The sequence below is a fragment of the Ceratotherium simum genome, chromosome X (assembly GCF_057802395.1).
Source record: "Ceratotherium simum simum isolate JZ-2026a chromosome X, ASM5780239v1, whole genome shotgun sequence".
In the NCBI taxonomy this organism is placed as follows: domain Eukaryota; kingdom Metazoa; phylum Chordata; class Mammalia; order Perissodactyla; family Rhinocerotidae; genus Ceratotherium; species Ceratotherium simum.
The window spans coordinates 119,668,120-119,690,357 of record NC_141940.1 but is presented as its reverse complement, the minus strand read 5'-3'; the positions used below and the strand labels follow the sequence as shown (position 1 = coordinate 119,690,357).

Sequence of the window (22,238 nt, the reverse complement as noted above, 5' to 3'; positions counted from 1 at the left end):
ATGGGAAGAATGGAATTCTTTGGGGGGATGATAACATTTTGCCTAATTGGAGTTTAAAGTTAGTGTTTTTTATCATCAGATCAATTGTAAATGTTCATCTGTGAAAGTTATTCTTCACCCCCTAGGCCGGGTTTGGCCCTCATGCTGTAGTTTGCTGAGCCCTGCTGTTGGTTAAAACTTCTGGGGCCCTTTCTCTGAGAGTTTAAAATCCAATTCACTTATCAGATCAGACAGGAAATTAAATTTGCCTGCCTTGTGAATGCTCATGCTCATCCATTCACTCACTCATTCATTCAACAAACATTTATTGAGCTTATTCTATGTGCCAGGTATTGGCTGAGGCAGGGACACCCAGGAGCAAGAGGCCTTCTCTGCAGCCACAGCCTGGTGGGGCCCACACCCACCTTGCTATGTGCTGTCTTGGAAATGTGTAGAACCAAGATGAAGTGATGCAAATGTTATTTAACCCCATCTGTGAATTATATACCAAAAGATGGTTTTGGGCAGTCCTAAATTGAGCACAAATTTGTGGTAAAGTTTAAAAAAACACATTAAAGTTTTCTAAGTAAAAGGAAAACTCTCCCCATTTCTCTCTATCATTTTCCCTAGTCCTGTTCTCCAGAACTAACTGCTGTTGACATTTTGGTGAGGATCCTTGCAGTCACCCCCTGACCTACCCACACATACACGCAAATATACACAAACTCACAAAAATACACCTTATATGTCTGGCTTGGATTATGTTTATATCATTGTATAAATGAGTTTTCTCTCTCCAATTTCAGTTTTGAAATTTTAAAGCACAGTCAATAAATGATTTGGCAACAGTTAAGAAATCACAAGTTCCCGTCTTCCCACATAAACTTCTGCAAACCACGTGTTAGGTTCTGCTGATGATAAAGCCACCAATTTCAGGAAGTTAGTCAGTTTCCTTCTCCCTGTGCACCTACTGCACAGAGGGTACCGCTCTGCAGTGCGGCAGGTCATGGCATGAGAAATCAGAAGAGGCACAGCAGAAAAGCGGTAAGCCACTTCTGTTCTTTTTAACAAAGCTTTCCAGCAAAGTAGGTGATTTCTGACTCCAAAATATGGTTTGGTGGCAAATGGTGTGCACAAAGAAAGTAACGAATGGGCAAATAAGGATAGAAGATTAATTCTTGAAACAACTTTTACCGTAGGCAGACTGGTCTGGTAGGTAGTAAATTTTGAAAATCAAATGCAGTGGTCTTATTAATTTGAACAGGAAAACAAGCAAATTCCAAGTTAGGAATTGAACTGGATTATTACTTTCTGGTCCTGCCAGAAACAGTATTCTCTTTTGGAACCAAAGGGTTGGAGGTGAAGTGGGGGTTGGTAAGTGTTTTTCCTTTGCTGCTTCTACAGAAAAGGACAACCTCTCTGCCCTCACATCCAGGGGTCACTTACTAGTGCGCAGGCAAAGCCTGAAATTAACATACCGCTAAGACCTTCACATTCAGTGTTAATTGCTACTTTTCTTGTTTAGGGTTTTTAAGTAAACATGTTACTATGTCTATGATTATATTCTACAGCGTTTAGACGTAGCAGGTGGTCAGTTTTTGTTATTATCAAGAACTGTCAGAATGAAAAACAAACTATAATTTTTTTAAATGATATATTTTCTAGAAAATTCAATAAGATCTATGAACAACTGAAAAGTCTGATTTCAAGAGACTCTCATCCAAAATTTACCTTATATTTTTTCCACGCTCATTTAGTGCTTATTAAAGTTCTTGTAGTCATTGTTTACAACCATTTAATGTATGTTTAAGTTTTTAAGTTAATTTTTACATCAATTTAATGCCCATTATAGATCTTGAAAAGCAAATTAATTCTGCACCGAAATTTTGTGATGCTTTACAAAATGAAGACAACGGCTCATAAGGAATTGGTTCAACAGGACCAATGACATATATGGAGTTGCAATTGAAGTTAACCAATTTCTACTTGATGTTTATAAACTGCTGTGATAGCCAATATAATTGTATCGTAAGAAAGTGAAAAATGGAATAATAATAAAATCAAACTAAACTTCGAAAAATGCCCCGCCTCCCTCTCATTGGTGGTGGGTGGAGGTCAAGGGGCTAGCTGACTCCTGGCCTCAGAGCAGAGGTTCTTAGCCCTGACTATGTGTTAGAATCTCAGGGGGAGCTTTAAGAAGTCCTGCTGCCCAGGCTGAACCCCAGACCAATGAAATCAGAATCTCTGGGGTGGGCCTGGGCATTTGTGGCTCTTCAACTTCCTAGATAGCTCAAAGCACAGCTAATTTGGTCCTTTCACTAAAGAGCACAGTGTTCTTTTAGGAGGTGACAAGGCTCCAGGAAGACCTGAAGCTTATTCATCAGCTCCTTGGTTTGATTTCAGAAAGAGAAATAAAAGTTTTGAGTGTGGTTTATCCGAAAAGCTGAGGCTGTGGCTCGGGGCGGGGCAGTTGATGAAGTTCATTTTCCTCCTTCAATCACTGCTCCTCGTCCTTTCATGGAATAATCCTGAAAGCCGCACGGGGGTTTAGGAGAGAGAAAGCAGGCTCCTGGGAACCCCAGACTTCTGGAGGATCAGGGTGTGTCCTGCAGGGGAGGACGTCATCCTCCAGGGTTAGTCTTTGAAACTCAGTTGGCTATTATTTGTAAGTGCGTCCTAAGTGTCGCCTCCAGGGTCTATTGAGGGGAACATCATTCCAGTGGAATGTCTTTCGAGTTCAGCTGAGTTATTAATTGGAGTTGAGGGATTTGTTATTTTTTAAACTACTGTCTCCAACTTATGACTATTCGGGGCTATAAAGACACAGTAAGTTTAAATGCATAGCCCATGGTTCTGGTTTGGCATTAGCAAGAACAGGCCGTGTCAACTTTCAGATGGTTATGAAGAGCTACTAGTTGGTGCATATGTCTAAAATCCACGGATTTCCAGTTGTTCTATGGAATTAAAGAGAATCTGGAAGTGCTCTGTGCTAGACTGATCAGTGCAGAAAGGCAAGGTGGATAATCCACCCCCGGCATTTGAATCCTGAATGTTCCAGGTATGGCTAAAAGGTATCTCTGCTGATAATCCAAACCAGATCATTGCCGACCAGCCCCTTGGTTCCAGCCCTACCAATTCGTTAACTACCCAGGTACCCGTAGGCTCAGTTTCAGCTCAGCCACCTACCATCTGAGTGACCTTGAGTGAATTAGCCTCTCTGAGCCTCAGGTTCCATGTCTGTAAAGTGGGGGCTTGTGATAGCACTCACCTCACTGACTTTTATGAGGATTAAACAAGAAAATGCATGACTTGCATTCACCCCAGTGTCTGCCTCATGGTAAAGCACCCAACAAATGCTTTCTACCATATTTCTCGGAATTCAAGTAGCATAATTTTTCATATTTTTATGTATATGAAATCAGGATCCATCTCTTCATTGATATGCGCTTTTAATGTGGTAGTGGTTTCTTTTGTCTTCCAAAGCTGTTAGTGAATCCATCGAATTTGGAATGGATAAAATAAAGTATCTATTACGGATTGTAAATTTCATCTAAGGTGACAAATCCTATCTGCACAACCATTTCTTTATTAATTTACTTTCGCAATGTATCAGTGTATCAGTAATGTATCAGTCAACACAGTCAACTGCAAAAGAATCACAACCCATTAAAAATTAGAAATATTTCCAGTTGGCAAAGAATTCAGTTCTAGTTGAATCCCACACCATACCCAAACTGCTAAGTATTCAATTGGGGGGATTAATCGCCTCTTATAATCAATAGGTTTTCTTGACACTTTCGTGTTACGGGGCATCAGCAGGACCCGTGCTGAGAAAGGGGTGCACTAGGGCGACGGTCTGAGGCAAGTCACTTCTTGGCGAAGCAAGCCTTTGAAGAGGAGAAGGAAGGAGGCATCATTGCAAAATCACTGTCTGCAGCCTAAGAAAGGGGTGTGAAAAGATAAGAAGCTGTTTATTCCAGGAAGATGGTCCTCACAGACTACCTTCACCCTCGATTGTGTGGGAAAAGCTGTGCAATTTACTTTAGCATCACCTGGCAAGGTCACTCCTTTGCAGCCAGCACGTCCAGTCCCTGTCATGCCTACAGCCCCAACCCTACGGGCTGGGTTCTGGGAGTGGCCCCTTGGCTCACTCTGACTCCCAGGGTTCCTCAGCTAAGGCAGGCTTTTCTGAGCTGTTCTTCAAACTGCACTGGTCTTTTCAAACTTTGTTTTTGGTGTCCACCGGGGTCCAAGTTGAGAAGGAACATTTGGGCGAGGACTGAGATAGGTTGCTTTCGTTTGTGGTTCCTTCAGAACTCAAAGGAGAGAACTGGCTTATCATGGACCCAACCAAAGCACTGATTATGTCTGGAAAATAGGAAAACAGTTGTGAAATCGCTTCCTCAATAGCTAGCAATGGCTGTATTTGTCAGGGAGGGGGAAGTTAAGCAGATTTCTTTTTTGTGTCTGATTCATATGTTTTCTTTAAAATGGATCCCAATTTTTTTTCTGGGTGTCACAAGGCAACAACCAGTGAAAGATCCAGATCACACAGACCCTGTCATCCCCATTAGGGTGTTCTATGCAGTGAGCTCACTGGCATGTCCAGACAGAGGGCTTTTTCTGGCAGCTGGAATTTGTCTTGGCAGTGGGTTCCACTGAACAACTCTTGTTTACCTGCTCTCTGCCCTTACTCTCTCTGTTAGTTTCCTGTGGCTGCCATAACAGAGTACCACAAACTTGATTGGTCAAAACAACAGAAATTTATCCTCTCACAATTCTGGAGGCCAGAAGTCCGAAATCAAGGCATTATCAACAGGGTTGTTTCCTTCTTGGGGGCTCAGAGGGAAAATCTATGCCATGCTTCTCTCCTAGCTTCTGATGGTGGCCAGCAATCCTTGGCTAGTAACTGCATCACTCCAATCTCTGCCTCCATCTTCACGTGGGCTTCTTTCCTGCATGTGTCTGTGTCCAAACTTCCCTCTTCTTAGAAGGATATCAGTCATTGGATTAAGGCCCACCCTAATCCAGTATGACCTCATCTTAACTTGATTTCATCTGCAAAGACCTTATTTCCAAATAAGATCACATTCCCATGTATGAACATATCTTTTTGGGGGACACAATTCAACCTGAAACACTCTCCTTTTTTGATCTTCTATTCTACCACTTCCATTCAATCCTAGTCCTTCACTTCATCAGCTCCCAATCTACTACTTATCTTAGTTCCAGTAAGTATCTCCTACTTACCTTAACTAGTCTCCAAGGGCCTGATCTGAGCCCCATTGTACCATCATTGACAACCAGGGCCAGCTTCCTTTAGGCACAGAAGGCACAGGGCCTAGGGCCCATGGTACTTGAAGCAAAAGTTTTATTTTCTTTAAAATCAGGAAAATAATAAATATAATCCAGCCTGGATTATATTAGTTTTTATGCCAATGTAGTCATAAAATAGAATTTTTACTATTTTTTTAGGGAGGAAGGGGCCCACAAAGGCCAAAGTGCCTGGGGCCCATGAAACTCACCACCAGGCCCAGTTGACAACGATGACGGTTCTATTTTCTGATGTAGTAGGTATGCCAAGGGAAATTCAGGAATTGCTAATGTGTCCCCAAGGAAGGAGATTTAAGTATTGATCCACAATCCTTTATCTGAAACCTGTGGGCCAGAATTGTGCCAAAGTTCAGAATTCATATTTTAGCAAGATAACATGGTACATATATGATATATTAAAAAATGCTTCCGACGGGTCCAGGGTAGTACCTGTTATCATGCACATGGCTATTTCTGCCATGAAACAAGAATGCTCATGCTAGAGCCAGCCCTGATGGCCTAGTGGTTAAAGTTTGGCATGCTCTGCTTTGACAGCTCAGGTTCGGTTCCCGGTCATGGAACCACACCACTTGTCTGTCAGTAGCCATGCTGTGGTGGTGGCTCACGTAGAAGAACTAGGAGGACTTACAACTAGAATATACAACTGTGTACTGGGGCTTTGGGGAGGAAAAAAGAAGAGAGAGAGGAAGATTGGCAACAGATGTTAGCCCAGGGCAAATCTTTCCCAGGGGGAAAAAAATGCATATGCTAAGTGGATAAATGAAGATTATAGTAGCCTTAGGTCAGTTCAGATCAGGTTTGGCTGCCAAATAAGTTACAAAAAAACAAAACAAAATCTTCTGGTGCTCAGATCTTTTAGGATTTCAGAATTGCAGAGAGGGGATTGAGAATCTGTGCAAGACAGGACCTGCATTAAGAAAATAAACCAGGGGGCTGGCCCCGTGGTGTAGTGGTTAAGTTCAGCATGCTCTGCTTTGGCGGCCCAGATTTGCAGGTTTGGATCCCGGACAAGGACCTACACCACTCGTCAGCAGCCATGCTGTGGCAGCAACACATATACAAAATAGAGGAAGATCGGCACAGTTGTTAGCTCAGGGCTAATCTTCCTCAGCAAAAATAAGAAAAGAAAAAAACCCATAAACCACTGTCCTGGGTGCCAGAAGGCCTGATTCTACCAATTGCTGTGTGTCTGATTTTATTTTTTTCTTTTTGTTTGTGTGGATCTCTCTTTCATGCTGGGTGAATTCCCAGGTGACTGGTGCTGGCTGTTATTTCATACTCAAGATCGGGGCACCAAAGAGCCAATTAGAAGCTCCAGTTGTAAGGACAGGGCTTCCCAACGAATGAGTCTCAGCCCAGGATGAGTGGGTGTGAGTTGGCTTTCAGGTAGGGTGTGCCAGTGTGATCATAGATCTTTTCTATGGTGCAGGACCAGGACTAGGGTGAAGAGTGTGGGGCACTCGCTTTGGGTGCAAAATTTAAGGGAGGGAGGGTGCCAAAAAGTTCGGTAATCAAGATAAATAATATTTTAATGTTATATTTTAAAAAAATCAAATTGGCAAACTCCATCCTGCAGGTTGGTTGCCTGTTTTAGTAAATAGAGTTTTATTGGAACCAGAGCCGGGATGAGGGGGAGGCAGGTGAAGTAGTGCCTTGCAAGTGTGGGGTCAGAGTCTGTCTTTATTGAAAATGTTGATATTTTGTCCATAAAGGTGTTGAATTTCTTTTTTTTTTTGTAAGGAAGATTAGTCCTGAGCTAACATCTGTTGCCAATCCTCCTCTTTTTGCTGAGGAAGATTGGCCCTGGGCTAACATCTGTGCCATCTTCCTCTACTTTATAGGGGACGCTGCCACAGCATGGCTTGGCAAGTGGTGTGTTGGTCCACGCCCGGGATCCTAACCCGCGAACCGCAGGCCACCTCAGTGGAGTGGGCCGGCACAGGAGTTTAATTTTTTTAAACAGTATTCATCTTGATGACTAAGTTTTTGGGTGTCCCCTTAAATTTTGCACTTGCAGCCCTGCTACTGTGCCTGTTTTCCCAGCAAGGTCCTCCAACCTCCTGCCTGGGGTGCTGGAGTGGGATGTTCACGAGCCGGTGGCCGTCAGAGTCCCCAGAGCCGGGGGAGGGAAGAGGATGGGGCTCCGAGCTCCAGATCCAGACTTCCTTTAACCCTCGTGTTTTCTCTTTGGCAGTTTGCCCTGCCTTCACGTGTGCCTGGAGTCTGGAACCCAAGGCTCTCAGATTCAACTGTTCGAGATTGTAAGTCTCAGGGGAGGGGATCAGGAGGGGTCTTGCTTCTCAAGCAGATTCTCAAGCAACCCACTGTGCAGCCACACCTGGCAAGCCACTTGCCACGACTGCTGCCTGCATGTCCTGAGTCTTTGCAGGCTTCTGTGATGTGAATGGACTTCGCTCTGGTTGGCCCTTGAGGCTTCAGCCTCTCCGCTCTGCTCTGCCACCTACTGTGCATCCACCTGATCTCCATCTTCCTCAACTTCCTACACATTCCTTGTCTGCTGTGGTCTCCTCTTACGCCCTCTCTGACCTTGTAGAGTCCTAGTCCTTTACTATCACTTTAATGGGAGCCTTCAACTCTCAGGCTCAAACAGAATTGTCCTTTTCTCTCTCTCTCTCTTTCTCTCTCGGGTTCTCTGTTTTATTTGCATAGTTGCACTTTCTATCTCGTTTGCATGATTGCCCCTTTTTTCCTCTGTTTTATTTACAGAGTTTGCCATTTCTCTCTCTATTTTTTTGCATAGTTGCCATTTCTCCTCCAGCAGGCTGGATGGTTTTCACTCATTGATTACATCTTGATGAGGGTAAATTCTCCCTGGTACCCTTCTCACCTGTCTGGGTTCTGGGTGTTGATGTCCTCTTGGAGCCACACCTTTTCGTAGTCAGAGGCATGGGTGTGGCCAAGAGGAAGAGCTTGGCCTGGGAGGTGAAGCCCTTGCTGGGGCCTTAGGCTCTGCTTTCTCTCCTCAGATCCAGTTGGACATGTGTGGGAGGATTCACTCCATGATTGACAAGCCTTTGCATTCTGTGAGGTCCTGAGGTGGGTGGAGAGACTTGAACAGTCAGGGTTTCCCCTCAACTTCTTTGCTAGCTGCCTGCTCACCATTAACCACTCTTCCTGCCCATGTACTTCTCTTCAAGTTGAGGTTATTTGCAACTTGTCAACATGACATGAGTTGTCAACATGTCAACTCATGTTCTTACCTCAGGACTCTTTCAGAAGGGTGGATTTAGGAACCTCAAGCTCTTCACTCACAAATCCTCTCCAGAATATTCTGATTATTTCCATGGGCCAACATTTACTTTAAGTTGTCTCAGGCTCTCTGGGAGGCCATTTTCATCCTGTAAAAACAGAGAATTTCAAAAGCTTCCTCTCCTGGTCTCTAGCTCCCCCTAGAGCCTTTTCTCCTCAGTTGGTCAGAGTTGTATGAGAGAATTGCATCTGAAATTAGATGTTGAGGCCTTAACTTGATGCTAGTGAGGCCACACAGAACTGCCCCGTCTTCTGGACCCACCCAAGTAACCACCTAAAAAAGTCTCACTGACCAACAGTGCTCTGTTAATCGCTCGAAGAGAAGAGTCTGCAATCTGGCCTCCCCCTGCCATCTCTTCCCCACAGGCCTTTTCAAAATTAATGTTTTATTAATCTACAATTAAAAATTATAATAGGAAGCTGACAAGCACTACCTTAACTAGGTGACGAAGGTCCACATCAACAGTGAAAGTCACATTGTGAGTATGTGCCCTTGGTGGGATGTGACTAGAATGGCACTTTGCCTCTTTAGAATGGTCTTCTTCCCCAAAACTCATTACCCCAGTCTAATCATGACGAAAGCATCAGACAAATCCCAACTGATGGACAGTCTACATAACCATCCCTTTTCTTCTCTTTATTTTTCCCATACTACTTTCTGCCATCTAATATACGATCTTGTAATATAAGCTCCAAAGGGGCAGGTATTTTAATCTGTTTTCTTCATTATTGTATCCCTAGCTTGAAAACAGTCCCTGAAATAAAGTATGTACTTAATAAATATTTTTTGAATGAATGAATAAATGAATATAGAGCTGCCTTCTCCTTTTTAAATGCTGCATAGTATTCTATTATATGAATATAACAATTTATTTAACCAGACCATTACTCATAGGCTTTAGATTATTTCCAATCTTTTGCTTTTGCTAACAGCCCTTCATTGAACATCCTTGTATATAGTCATTTGCATACGTGAGGGTCTATTGTTAGGATCTACTTCTAGAATTGAAATTGCTGAGTCTAAGAATATGTTTCCAATTTTGATAAGTATTACAAATTGCTCTCTATCTTAGAGGTGGCACTAATTTAGACTCCTACCAGCAAAATATGAGAGCATCTGTTTCTCCACATCCTCACCTACACAGTAGAATTTGGTGAAAAATGGTATCTCAGTGTAATTTTTTGAGTGAAGTTGAGTATCTTCCTATGTTTAAGAGCTGTTTGTGTTTCTTTTTCTGTGAACTGTCTGTTAATATATTTTTGTCTATTTTTCTATTGGGTTATTTGTCTTCTCACTTATGCTTACAAAAGCTTTACACATCAAATATATTACTCCCTTATCTGTGATATGAACTACAAGTATTTTCTCCTAATTTATTTTTTCACTTTTGGCATTGTTTACCATGTTTTTTGTGAGGCACGATTTTTATTTGTGTGTGGTTTAATTGGTCAGTCTTTGCTTTTTTTGACCTCTGCTCTATTATTTTTTCATTGTTCTGGGGTAACTAGACAATGCAATTAGACAGTAAAAAGAAATTTGACTGAATAAAAGATTATAGGAAGATCATCATTATTTATAGATGATTTAACTGCTTACCCAAGAAAATCACATGGAGAAACAACTATTCTAAATAATCAGAGAATTTAGTATATTGTTTGGTATAAAATTAATATATAGAAATCAATAGTCTTAGTGTACACCAGCAAAGACCTGTTAGAAGGTAAGATAGAAGTGACCCATTCACAAAAGAAGAATAATGAGCAGGACTTGCCCTATCAGGTACTAACAAACCTGAAAACTGTACTTATTAAAACTTGTCGTACCAGCATGAGTGATGAATACATCAATGAAGCAGAATAGAGAGCCTAGAACTAGGTCCAAATACACAGGGAAGTTAGTATATGATAAAGGGAGCATATCAAATTGGTGAGAAAAGAGTATTCGAAGAAATGATATTGGGGTCTCCATTTAGAAAGAAATGATGTGGGTCTACACCTCACATTTTATGCCAAAACAATTTCAGTGGGTTAAGATATTTCAGTGTAAAAAAAGGACATTGTAAAATTACTAGAAAAAAAGATGTGAAAATTATTGGTAGAACTGAGTGTGGAAGATCCTTTATGGCTTATACTGCCCCAGATGATCTCATTCATACCCGTGGCTGTACTTGCCATACTCTTAAATTCATCCCTCTATCAGAACTCTCCTCTGAGCCTAAGACATGCATATGTAACTGCCTACTGGACATCTCCACTGGAAGATCACAAACTCAACTCAAATTCAGCATGTCAAATTTAATTAATAATATTCACCACACCACCATCACCCCTGGCTCTAGACGAACTTCTTCCTCAGTGAATGGCACTCTCATCCATCCCCAGTTGCCCAGACCAGCAACCTGGAAGTCCCTTGAATTCTTCCCTCTCTCTCACAATCCCCGCCCATTATACTCTATTGCTATGTCTCTCAATTTTACCTCCTAAGTATCTCTTGAATTCATTTCTCTCTATCTTCATTGCCACCAGCTTAGTTCAAGCTACCATTATCTTGCCCCTGATGTTCTGTGCCCTCTTGCCAGTGACTACTATAGAATCAATGAGCGTGGCACCACTCTGCTTAAAACTTTCAAAGGCTTGCATTGCTCCTCAGATAAAGATCAAAATCCACTCTCGTCTTTTCTCTGGCTTTCTTTTAGTCCCTTACATTCACACACTCATTAAGATGAGGACTGAAAAATGCCCACGGAATGTAGTGACTTGGAGATACTGAGGACCTCAGCAACATCTCTATTCATCGCCTCTTAAGTGCCATTCCAATCCTCTTGGCCCTACCTCTTATTCTGGGTCTTACCATTGCAAGTAGTTTTCTGCAGTTTTCAACCAACTTTGAGGACTTGAAACCTGATGTGCTTTGTCTTAGGCCCACACCATGCCCTTCTTGATTCCTGTCCAGCGCTCCTCTGAAGGTACAGCATGGGAAACTTGAAGGAATACACTTAGGGCCTTTGCATATGCTGGAACATTCTTTGGACCTCTTTGTGCCTTATACATGCCAACGCAACCTTAGAATCACAGCTCAAGTTTCACTTCCTTAGGGAAATCTTTCCCAGCCTCCGTGAATAGGTTAAGTCCTCCTCTTTTTAGGCTCTTATAATTCACATACTTCTTTGTGTCACAGTTGAAATCTTGTCTTGCTGTGGTGTTTAACCCATGTCTGTTTAACCCACTAGACTGTATGCTAACTAATAAGCTGTGCGTGTAATCAAATAGACTTCTCAGTCCACCCACTAGCTAGGAAAGGACAGGGAAGAGTCAGGTAGTAACTTCTAAATCTAACAATGTTCACTTGCAAATTACACAGGTTTAGATCTGCTTAGGTGTCCAGCAAATATAACATTGCCTGGGTCATCTCCCAAAGTTCCTTGTGTCCCCGAGCTTCATTACCCCCTTGGTGCACCTGTGTCTCCCAGTGGAGATGTTGCGCCTGGAGACCTGGGGTGGCCTCTGCAAGAGCTGCATATTTTCAAGCCATGAATCATCTTTTCACACATATTTTCTAGACATATTAGTTTTCTATTGCTGCCTAACAAATAACCTCCAAAGTTGGAGGCTTCAAACAATATCCATTTATCAGCTTAAATTTCCATAGCTTAGTATCTGGGTGGACTTGCCTGGATTCTCTGCTCTAAGTCTCATAGGGCTAAAATCAGTGTGCTGGCCAAGCTGGACTCTCATATCAAGGTTCTGGATAAGGATCCATTTCCAACTTCATTCAGGTTGTCAGTCAATTTTAGTTCTTTGTGGTTGTAGTAGGATCAGGGCCTCCATTTCCTTGCTAGCTGTCAGCAAGGAGCCATTCTCAGCTTCTAAAGGATACCTGCTTTCCTTCTCAGTGGCCCCCTCCGTGTTCAAGTTGGCAATAGCGCATCAAATTCTTGTCCTGTTTCCAATCTCACTGACTCTCCCTTCTGCTACTAGCCAGAGAAAATTCTCTGCTTTTAAAGGCACGTATGATTAGATTAGGCCCATCTAGATAATCTCCCTTTTGCCACACAATGTAACATAATCACAGGAGTAACACCAGGGGGCAAAGGTCATAGGGGCCATCTTAAAATTCTGCCTACCTCACCAGTAAAGCAGGGCTTTCTTTTAGTAAAAGTTAAGCATAAAGCAGCAGCACCTAGATAGTGCTGTATTTGAAAATAACTAAAAGCAACTGAAATTTGAAAATAACTAAAAATAACAGCCTGGAAGTTCTGCTCTATTTTAATTTTCATCTCATAAGGATCTGGATTTCCTTGGCTGTTATAAATGGGCAATAATTATTGATCCTCAGAATAATCAGCATCCATGTAAAAATCTCTTATAATATAGTAAGGGTCTGACAGTGATTATTAGTTCATTAACCCTAAGTTTTAGGAGAATTTAAAAAGAAAGCACTTAGCCGGTTTAACTCACAACAAGGACATGAGTTGGGCTTCAGTGAAAAGTATAGTTTAGTAAAGGTTGGTCTCCATACCCAATGAAATAAGATTTTGAGAGTTCTTTTGACCACAATCATTGATCAAAGCAATCTCATTAATCTGTTTATTGCATTGTATAATTACTAAAAGTAATATATTCGGCCCTCTATTAAGAAAGAGTCGCAGAAAGTGAGGCACTCTATTAGGTGTTGCAGAGAATGCATAAAAATATAAAACATCATGTCTTTCCTACAGAAGTTTACAGTATTAGCTATTCTTTTGAATAGCTATTAATGCCAATGTTTGTACGGTAAGAGATATATGAGTAATGGCCACTCCACACAAGAATTTTTGATTGCCGTCTACATTTGAGGCACTGTTCGGGCATGAAGATTTCAAAATGAGATTGTGTAGCATGATGGATAGTGATTAAAAACATGGTGTTGAAATCAAATTGACTCAAGTCCCAGCTCTACAATGTGTCATCCTTCTGAAAGTTACTTAAGTCTCTGAGTTTGTTTCTTTACTTACAAAATATGGATAATAATGAGAACCTATCTCATTGTGTTGCTGTGAGCATTAACATGGGTGAGGAAATAGTTATGTTTGGCACAATACCTGACACTTTGTTTGTTATAATTCTCAACAGAAGGTGTCCACTTTCCTGTCATGTAGGGAGATAAGAGAACTTGATACATACCACCATAGAGGTATAGAAAAATTGTGGGAAATACCAATAAGAGATATGGTTACGTAGATGAGGTAGAGATGACTCTGGCTTGGAGATCTTGGATGATACTGTAATAGAAGCTGGATCTGAACTCTCCTTGGGACTGGCCAAAGTTTCATCAAGAGTTATGCTAGTAGGTTGAAGCTATAGTTATATAGCTTGCTGTGCTATATAGATCTAGCGTGAACCACGGCCATGATCCAGCATCACACCCATTATGGGGGTGGGGCATCTTGATTAATGCCTCTGCAAAAGCTTCCCAGGTTTCCTCATCATCGTAATCTCAGATAGCTTCATCTTCAACTTCTTTTAGCACCATGAAGCTGAACACAGCGAAAAATTAAAATTGTTCTGAACCTAATTGAATGCAATCTATTTAAGTGTTAAGAGAATTCACACTTCAAAACTCATAAAAAGTGTGGTGAAGCACTATTAATTTCATCATGAAATGCCTGGCAAATATTGCTACTCTAACATTGTGCCTCCACTTTTGATTTTTCTTAGGAAAACATGACCCTACAGCCTTTGCTTCTGACCTGCCTTTTCCTGCTAATCTCTGATTCCTATGAGTTCTTCACTGAAGCAAATTATTCTAGAAGCTATCCTTGTGATGAGAAAAGACAAAACATCTCTGTTATTGCAGAGTGCAACAATCGTCGACTGGAAGAAGTTCCCCAAACGGTAGGCAAATATGTGACAGAACTAGATCTGTCTGATAATTTCATCATGCACATAACAAATGAATCATTTCAAGGGCTGCAAAATCTTACTAAAATAAATCTAAACCACAACATCAAGCTACAGGCCCAGAATGAAAATCCTGATGCAAATACAAACGGCATGAATATTACAGACGGGGCGTTCCTCAACCTAGAAAACCTAAGAGAGTTACTGCTTGAAGACAACCGGTTAGACAAAATACCCACTGGTTTACCAGGGTCTTTAAGAGAACTTAGTCTAATTCAAAACAGAATAACTTCTCTATCTAAAAAGAACACTTCTGGACTCATGAATTTGGAACATCTCTATTTGGGCTGGAACTGCTATTTTGGCAATATTTGTAATAAAACCTTTGACATAGAAGACGGAACATTTGAAAGGCTTACAAATTTGAAGGTGCTATCATTATCTTTTAATAACCTTTCCCACGTGCCACCCAAGCTGCCAAACTCCCTAAGAGAACTTTATCTTAGCAACGCCAAGATCAAAAACATCACTCAAGAAGACTTCAAGGAACTGAGAAATTTGACAGTACTAGATTTAAGCGGGAACTGTCCAAGGTGTTTCAATGCGCCTTTTCCCTGTACACCTTGTGAAGGAGGCTCTTCAATTCAGATACATCCTCTTGCTTTTCAAACCCTGACAGAACTTCACTACCTAAACCTCTCTAGCACTTCCCTCCGGAAGGTTCCTGCAACCTGGTTTGACAATATGCATCATCTGAAGGTGCTGCATCTTGAATTCAATTATTTAGTGCAGGAAATAGCCTCTGGGGAATTCTTAACGAAACTGCCCTCCTTAGAAATACTTGACTTATCTTTTAACTATATAGAGACGAAATATCCGCAGTATATTAAAATTTCCCCAAACTTCTCTAATCTTACATCTCTGCAGATATTGCACTTAAGAGGTTATGTGTTTCAGGAAGTTAGAACAGAAGATTTCCAGCCTCTAATGAGTCTTTCAAATTTAAGGACTATCAACTTGGGCGTTAACTTTATTAAGCAAATTGATTTTACCTTTTTCCAACATTTCCCCAACCTGACAATCATTTACTTGTCAGAAAACAGAATATCGCCCTTGGTAAATGATATCCCGCAAAATTATACAAATGGCTCTGCTTTCCATAGTCATATCCTTAAGCCACGCTCAGCAGATTTTGAGTTTGACCCACATTCAAATTTTTATCATAACACCAATCCTTTAATAAAGCCACAATGTGCAGCTTATGGCAAAGCCTTAGATTTAAGCTTGAACAGTATTTTCTTTATTGGGAAAAAGCAATTTAAAGCTTTTCATGACATTGCCTGCTTAAATCTGTCTTCAAATAGCATTGGTCAACCGTTACATGGAACTGAATTTTCAGCTGTACCTCATATAAAATATTTGGATTTGACAAACAATAGAATAGACTTTGATGATGATAATGCGCTCAGAGAATTGCCCGAGTTGGAAGTTCTAGATTTCAGCCGCAATGCACACTATTTCCGAATAGCAGGGGTAACGCATCGTCTAGGATTTATTCAAAATTTAACACAGCTAAAGGTTTTGAACTTGAGCTACAATGGCATTTTTACTTTAACAGAGTACAATATGAATAGCGTGTCCCTGGAAGAATTAGTTTTCAGTGGAAACCGCCTTGACCTTTTGTGGAATGCTGAAGACAGCAGGTACAGGAAGATTTTTAAATATCTCGGGAATCTGACACGGCTTGATTTATCCTTTAATAACCTCCAGCGTATCCCAGATGAAGCATTCCTTAACTTGCCCCAGAGTCTCACTGAACTGTATATAAATAATAATAAATTACATTTCTTTAACTGGACGTCACTCCAGCATTTTCCTCATCTCCACTTGCTTGACTTAAGTGGAAACAAACTCTCCTCTTTAACTAATAGCCTATCCAAATTCACACCTTCCCTTCGGACACTGCTACTGAGTCAAAACAAGATTTCCTACCTGCCCTCCGGCTTCCTTTCTGAAGCCAGTGGTCTGATACACCTCGATTTACGTTTCAACAGGCTAAAGATGATCAACAAATCCACGCTTCAAACTAAGACCCCCATCAAGTTAGCCATTTTGGAACTTGGTGGAAACCCTTTTGAATGTACCTGTGACATTGGAGATTTTCGAAGATGGATGGATGAAAATCTGAATATCACAATTCCTAGATTGGCGGATGTCTTGTGCGCCAGTCCTGGGGATCAAAGAGGGAAGAGTATTATGAGTCTAGAGCTAACGACGTGCGTTTCAGATACCATTGCCGCGGTGTTATGCTTCTTCACATTCTTTATCACTGTCACGGTGATGTTGGCTGCCTTGGCTCACCATTGGTTCTACTGGGATGTTTGGTTTATCTATCATGTGTGTTTAGCTAAGGTAAAAGGCTACAGGTCTCTTTCCACATCCCAAACTTTCTATGATGCTTATGTTTCTTATGACACCAAAGATGCCTCTGTCACGGATTGGGTGCTAAATGAGCTGCGTTTCCACCTAGAAGAGAGTGAAGAAAAAAATGTTCTCCTTTGTTTAGAGGAGAGGGATTGGGACCCGGGATTAGCCATCATCGATAACCTCATGCAGAGCATAAACCAAAGCAAGAAAACAATATTCGTTTTAACCAAAAAGTATGCAAAAAACTGGAATTTTAAAACAGCATTCTACTTGGCCTTGCAAAGGCTAATGGATGAGAATATGGATGTGATTGTATTTATTCTGCTGGAGCCAGTGTTACAGCATTCTCAGTATTTGAGGCTGCGGCAGAGGATCTGCAAGAGCTCCATCCTCCAATGGCCTGACAACCCCAAGGCAGAAGGCTTGTTTTGGCAAAGTCTGAAAAATGTGGTCTTAACTGAAAATAATTCACGGTATAACAACTTGTATGTTGATTCCATTAAGCAATACTAACTGATGTTAAGTCATGGTTCACCAACATAATAAAAGGCAAAGCAATTAAATTACCCTTCTGTCTCGATTATCTATTGCTGTGTAACAAATTACCCCAAAGCTTAGTGGCTTAAAACAACACAATTTATTATCTCACAGTCTCTGTGAGTCAGGAGTCCAGGCATGACTTAGCTGGGTCCTCTGTTCAGGGTCTCTCAAAGGCTGTAATCTTGGTGTCAGCCAGGGCCACAGGCATCTCCTGGGGTTAGGATCTATTTCCAAGCTCACACTCATGTGGTTGTTTTCAGGAGTCAGTTCCCCCTGGGCTGTTGGCCAAAGGCTGCTCTCAGTTCCCGGCCACATGGACCTCTCCCATATGGCAGCTTGCTTCATCAAAGGCAGCAAGAGAAAGAGGTTGCTAGCAAGACGGAAGTCATCATCTTTTGTAGTCTAATCAGGGAAGTGTTAGCCCATCACTTTGGCCATATTCTATTTGTTAGAAGTAAATCACAGGCTCCTCTAGCTTCATGGGAATCATCACCTCAGTCCAGGGAAACTAGTCTATGACGAGCTGGGTGGTTGTGATGGCCTCAGTTGGCCTGCCATCTCCGTCATAGATTGTGAATACCAGGAGGCAGGGATCATTGGGGACCATCTTAGCAGTTGGCCTACTACACCTTCTTTTCAATCTCTAAGAACTTTTGTAACTGTAACTAATAGCTCTGATGTTGAGTTGCTGTTTAGATTTAGCATATAACCGTGGCTACGTGGTTATATTATGCTGTGGTTGCATTAGTTTTTCTTTTGCAATTACTTTTATACATATTGGCTATAATATTTGACTTCTAAGGCTTAGATGCCATTTAAGGGCTAAGATGGATAGTTTTTTTTAAGTGTTTTTTACTTAACCATTTTTTTAAAGTATACAGCTAAATCAGGAGCATTTAGAATATCCATCTATTACCATTGCTGTAAATCTTGAAAATGCTTCATTTCACATGATGAACGTTAAGATCAATATACAGTAGGGAAATAGATCTATAATATAAAAGGAATTGCCATCTACAGTAGGTTTTTTGAGAATACTTTAAAAAATCTTTGGTAGAAAGCAAAGGGGAAGAGTTTTCATGAAGTTTGTACATTAAGATAATTATTAATAGAGAAATTAATTCTATCTTTACTTCCTACTCAGAAGACATAAAGTCAGAATGCCTACCTGCTGGTACCCTTTATGCAATTCTCCCAAATGAAACAACTTTGGAACTCCCTACCACCTCTACTATCCCCTTGGTTCCTCTGCATCAGTCCATAGCGTCCTCTCTCCAGTATAGGTATGAATCTTGAAGAGACACCTTATGAAATTAACCGAGAATAACTGGAAATAATGCAAGCATAAGAAAATAAAGTCCCTTCAGAATGAAAAGAAGAAAAATCTCCAAAGCACCATCCTTCCTTAAGTACAGTCTCTTTGTTAATCTTGCAGGATGAGTTATCTTTAAATATGTGTTTCTAAGGAACTGAACAAAATGGTGTGTCATCGTATTATTTAATATGGACAAGGTGGAAGTCAGCACAAGTGTGCCAAGGACAATTTTAGCTTTGTCACATTGAACCTTGATCTGTGACCGTGATGTTTAGAGAAAGATACTTATGCTTGTGTTTGTTGAGGCATGGGGACAGAGATCTAAAAGCAGGATCGTTTCAGGAAGGGACACCCTAGAAAGAATGGTGAGGGGCAGTTACAGTTCATCCCTGTTGATGCCACATCAATTTGGTGTCTGGTAGAAGCTCATTCCTACATTCCCTGATTGTTTTGGTAAAATAAAACTGTAGAATTTTCAGTAGCATTAGTAATTATGATCTATGTTAAGCTCGTACACTTTGGCAGTGTTCTGTTGACAGGATCAAAAGTTAATGAAAGTCACAAACAGTTTTATCTTCTCATTAACAAATATCTTCATAAAGTGAAGATAGTGAAATCAGTTGTTAATAAAAACATTTGTTTCTGAAACTCACTTATTCCTCATTTAAGATACTGGTATGGGAAAATCAGACCTATAATTTGTTAAAGAGAAAGTCAGCATTGTTCTGTTTTCTATTATTTTTAAATGAATATATGCTAATCCCTGCATATAAGTTTTTAAAAATTCAAATTTTACGAAAGGATGTACCATGAAATTCAAATCTCCCTCCCAACACAACTTCATTTTTTAGGGGTAATCACTATTAAAGATTCTTGTGTATTCTTTTGTATTGTAAGTGTAAAGTCTCAGTGGCTATAATAAAGAGACCCAACAACACAGAAGTTTATTTCTCTATCCTTGAATGTTTGTGTCCTCCCAAAATTCATATGTTGAAACCTAACTCCCAAGGTGAAGGTGTTAGGAGGTGGGGCCTTTGGGACGTGATTAGGTCATGAGAGCGAAGCTCTCAAGAATGGGATTAGTGCCTTTATAAAAGTGGCCCAAGAAAGCTCCCTTGCCCCTTCTGCCGTGTGATATTACAGCAAAAAGATGGCTGTCTAGGAAGCAGGCTCTCACCAGACACCAAATCTGCCAGTGCCGTGATCTTGAACTTCCCAACTCTGGAGAGAATTGTGAGAAATAAATATTTGTTGTTTATAAGCTACCCTCCCTGGCATTTTGTGACAGCAGCCTGAATGGACTAAGATACCCAAAACAGTTCCAACGAGAATAGTTTAGGTTAACAGGGCGGCTCTGCTCCACATGGCCATTCAAGATCCCATGTTCCTTTCTCTTGTTGGTCTGCTGTCCCCTAGGGAATTGGCATCACCTGCATGGTCCAGGCTGGGTCACCCCTACAGTTGGGTTCCAAATGGAGGCAAGGGGATAAATAACGAAGAAGAGTATTCAGACCAGTGTCTTAAGGCCTAGACTCAATGGTGGCACACATCTTCTGCTCACCTTCCATTAGTGAGGACCTATTTGACTCCATACAACTGCAAGGTATGCTGGGAAATATGCCCAGCAAAAAGTCTGTAAGTATGGGAGAAAGGGAGAAGATATTTGGCAGACAGCTAGCAGTCTCTGCCACAACTTCTAGAAGTTTTCAGTGTGCACATCTAAGCCTTTAATTGCTCTTTTATTATAAAGGAGCAGACTTTATAATACTGCTCTACATTTTGCTCTTTTCACTTAGTATTTCCCAGAGTGTATATATTTTTTTAATGGCTGCACAGTACTGCCTTATACGAATATACCATAATGTATTTCCCCAGCCCTCTATTGCTGAACATTTAGATTGCTTCCAATCTTTTGGTATTGCAAATAATTCTGTAATACTTATGTCTTCATGTTCACATATACCTAACTTTATAGAATTAAATAAGTTTAGTACAGAGATACTCAAAGTGGTCCGCAGACTGATGCTGATCTGCTACTGGATATTACTGGTTTGTGACGAGACAAATACAGAATTTGAGAGTTTTCAGTTTGCCATGGCCATGACATCCATGATCAGCGATTTGTGACAGGTTGGGAATTTTAAAAATCTGATCTTTTGCCACATATGGTTTGAGAAGTACTGGTCTAGAAGTGGAATTACTGGGTCAAAGGGCTTATGCATTTTAAATGTTTATAGAGAAAGTCCCAATTGTCCTGCAAAGTGGTTGCTCAAATGTACACTCCCACCAAAAGTCTCGGCAGAAAGATTTGAAGAATTACAGAGTCAAAGAAGAGTTGATGGTTGTCCTTTCCCAAAATAAAATAGATTGTGCTCAGAGTCCATCTTCGGGAATTAGTAGAAGTAATCAATTTGACATGGATTTGGCCCACCCATCAAAACATGCTGTAGGCACGTTGTGATGTAAAAGTCTAGAGCCCTTCTGGCAACGTGGGGTCTGTTGGGAAGGAGGAGGGAGGATTAGGAAAGCATATTTAGCATGTATATTGCTTTTATAATACAAACTACACAATGCAAAATTTCATACAGTGTTATTGACTGATGGTGATCCACGGAATGAAGAGGGAGAAACTCCATGGGGAGGCATTGGTTGACAATCATTGAGATAAGCTTTACTCAGCTTGTTGTGATTAATCAACTGAGCAATGACGGGGACAGAGAGTGTCACATGGTGGCCGGAGGGGAGAAGCCTGAAACAGCAAAGACCTGACATGAGGCTCATGAAAAATATTCATTTCATTGCTTCTTCACATATTTGCTTTTTACCTTATCTCTGGCCCGGAAAAAGAATGGATGCAGAACCTGGTTCCATAAAGTTTGAGAAATATGGCTCCCTGATGCTGTTAGAAATCTAACATCTTCTCAGGGAAATGCTGGGGTTCTTTGCCCTGAAATCTACCTTGATATTAGAACTAAGAGCTGAAGAACCTTGAAAACATTATGCTCAGTGAAAGAAGCCAGACACAAGACACCACATATTGTATGATTCCACTTATAAAAAATGTTCAGAATAGGCAAATCCATAGAGACAGAAAGTAGATAAGTGGTTGCCTGGGGCTGGGGGGTTGGGAGAAAATGGGAAACGACTGCTAATGGGCATAGAATTTCTTGTTGGAGTGATGCAAATGTTCTCAAACTGTTTGTAGTGGTGGTTGCACCACTCTGTGAATCTACTGACAGCCTTATTGCTCTTCTTTGTCCTTCTTTTGGTGGCTTTTCTAGCATGGTCCCACCATGTCTGAAGCTCCTGGCATTTCCACCCTACACTCTCGAAGTCCTCTCTATCGCTTTGGTCCTCTGCTTTTTTCTCAGAGCTGGTCAAGATTTGCCAAATTCCGGGGCCGGCCCCGTGGCTTAGCGGTTAAGTGCGCGCGCTCCACTACTGGCGGCCCGGGTTCGGATCCCGGGAGCGCACGGACGCACTGTTTGTCTGG

At 41.1% G+C, this 22,238-nt stretch overlaps 1 protein-coding gene across 2 annotated transcripts; it reads left to right on the top strand.

Annotated features, from left to right (window-relative positions):
• Positions 1 to 936: 936 nt before the first annotated feature.
• Positions 937 to 17,456, top strand: TLR8 (toll like receptor 8). 2 transcript variants are annotated; one of them, XM_014791105.2, is made up of 4 exons: positions 937 to 1,023; positions 7,508 to 7,574; positions 8,301 to 8,370; positions 14,281 to 17,456. In XM_014791105.2, the coding sequence occupies exon 4, from the start codon at positions 14,287 to 14,289 to the stop codon at positions 17,401 to 17,403; it is 3,117 nt and encodes a 1,038-aa protein (XP_014646591.1). In that variant the 5' UTR covers positions 937 to 1,023; positions 7,508 to 7,574; positions 8,301 to 8,370; positions 14,281 to 14,286; the 3' UTR covers positions 17,404 to 17,456. The 2 variants fall into 2 exon arrangements, with proteins under 2 accessions (XP_014646591.1, XP_087282630.1); XM_087426504.1 differs by lacking the exon at positions 8,301 to 8,370.
• Positions 17,457 to 22,238: the final 4,782 nt, after the last annotated feature.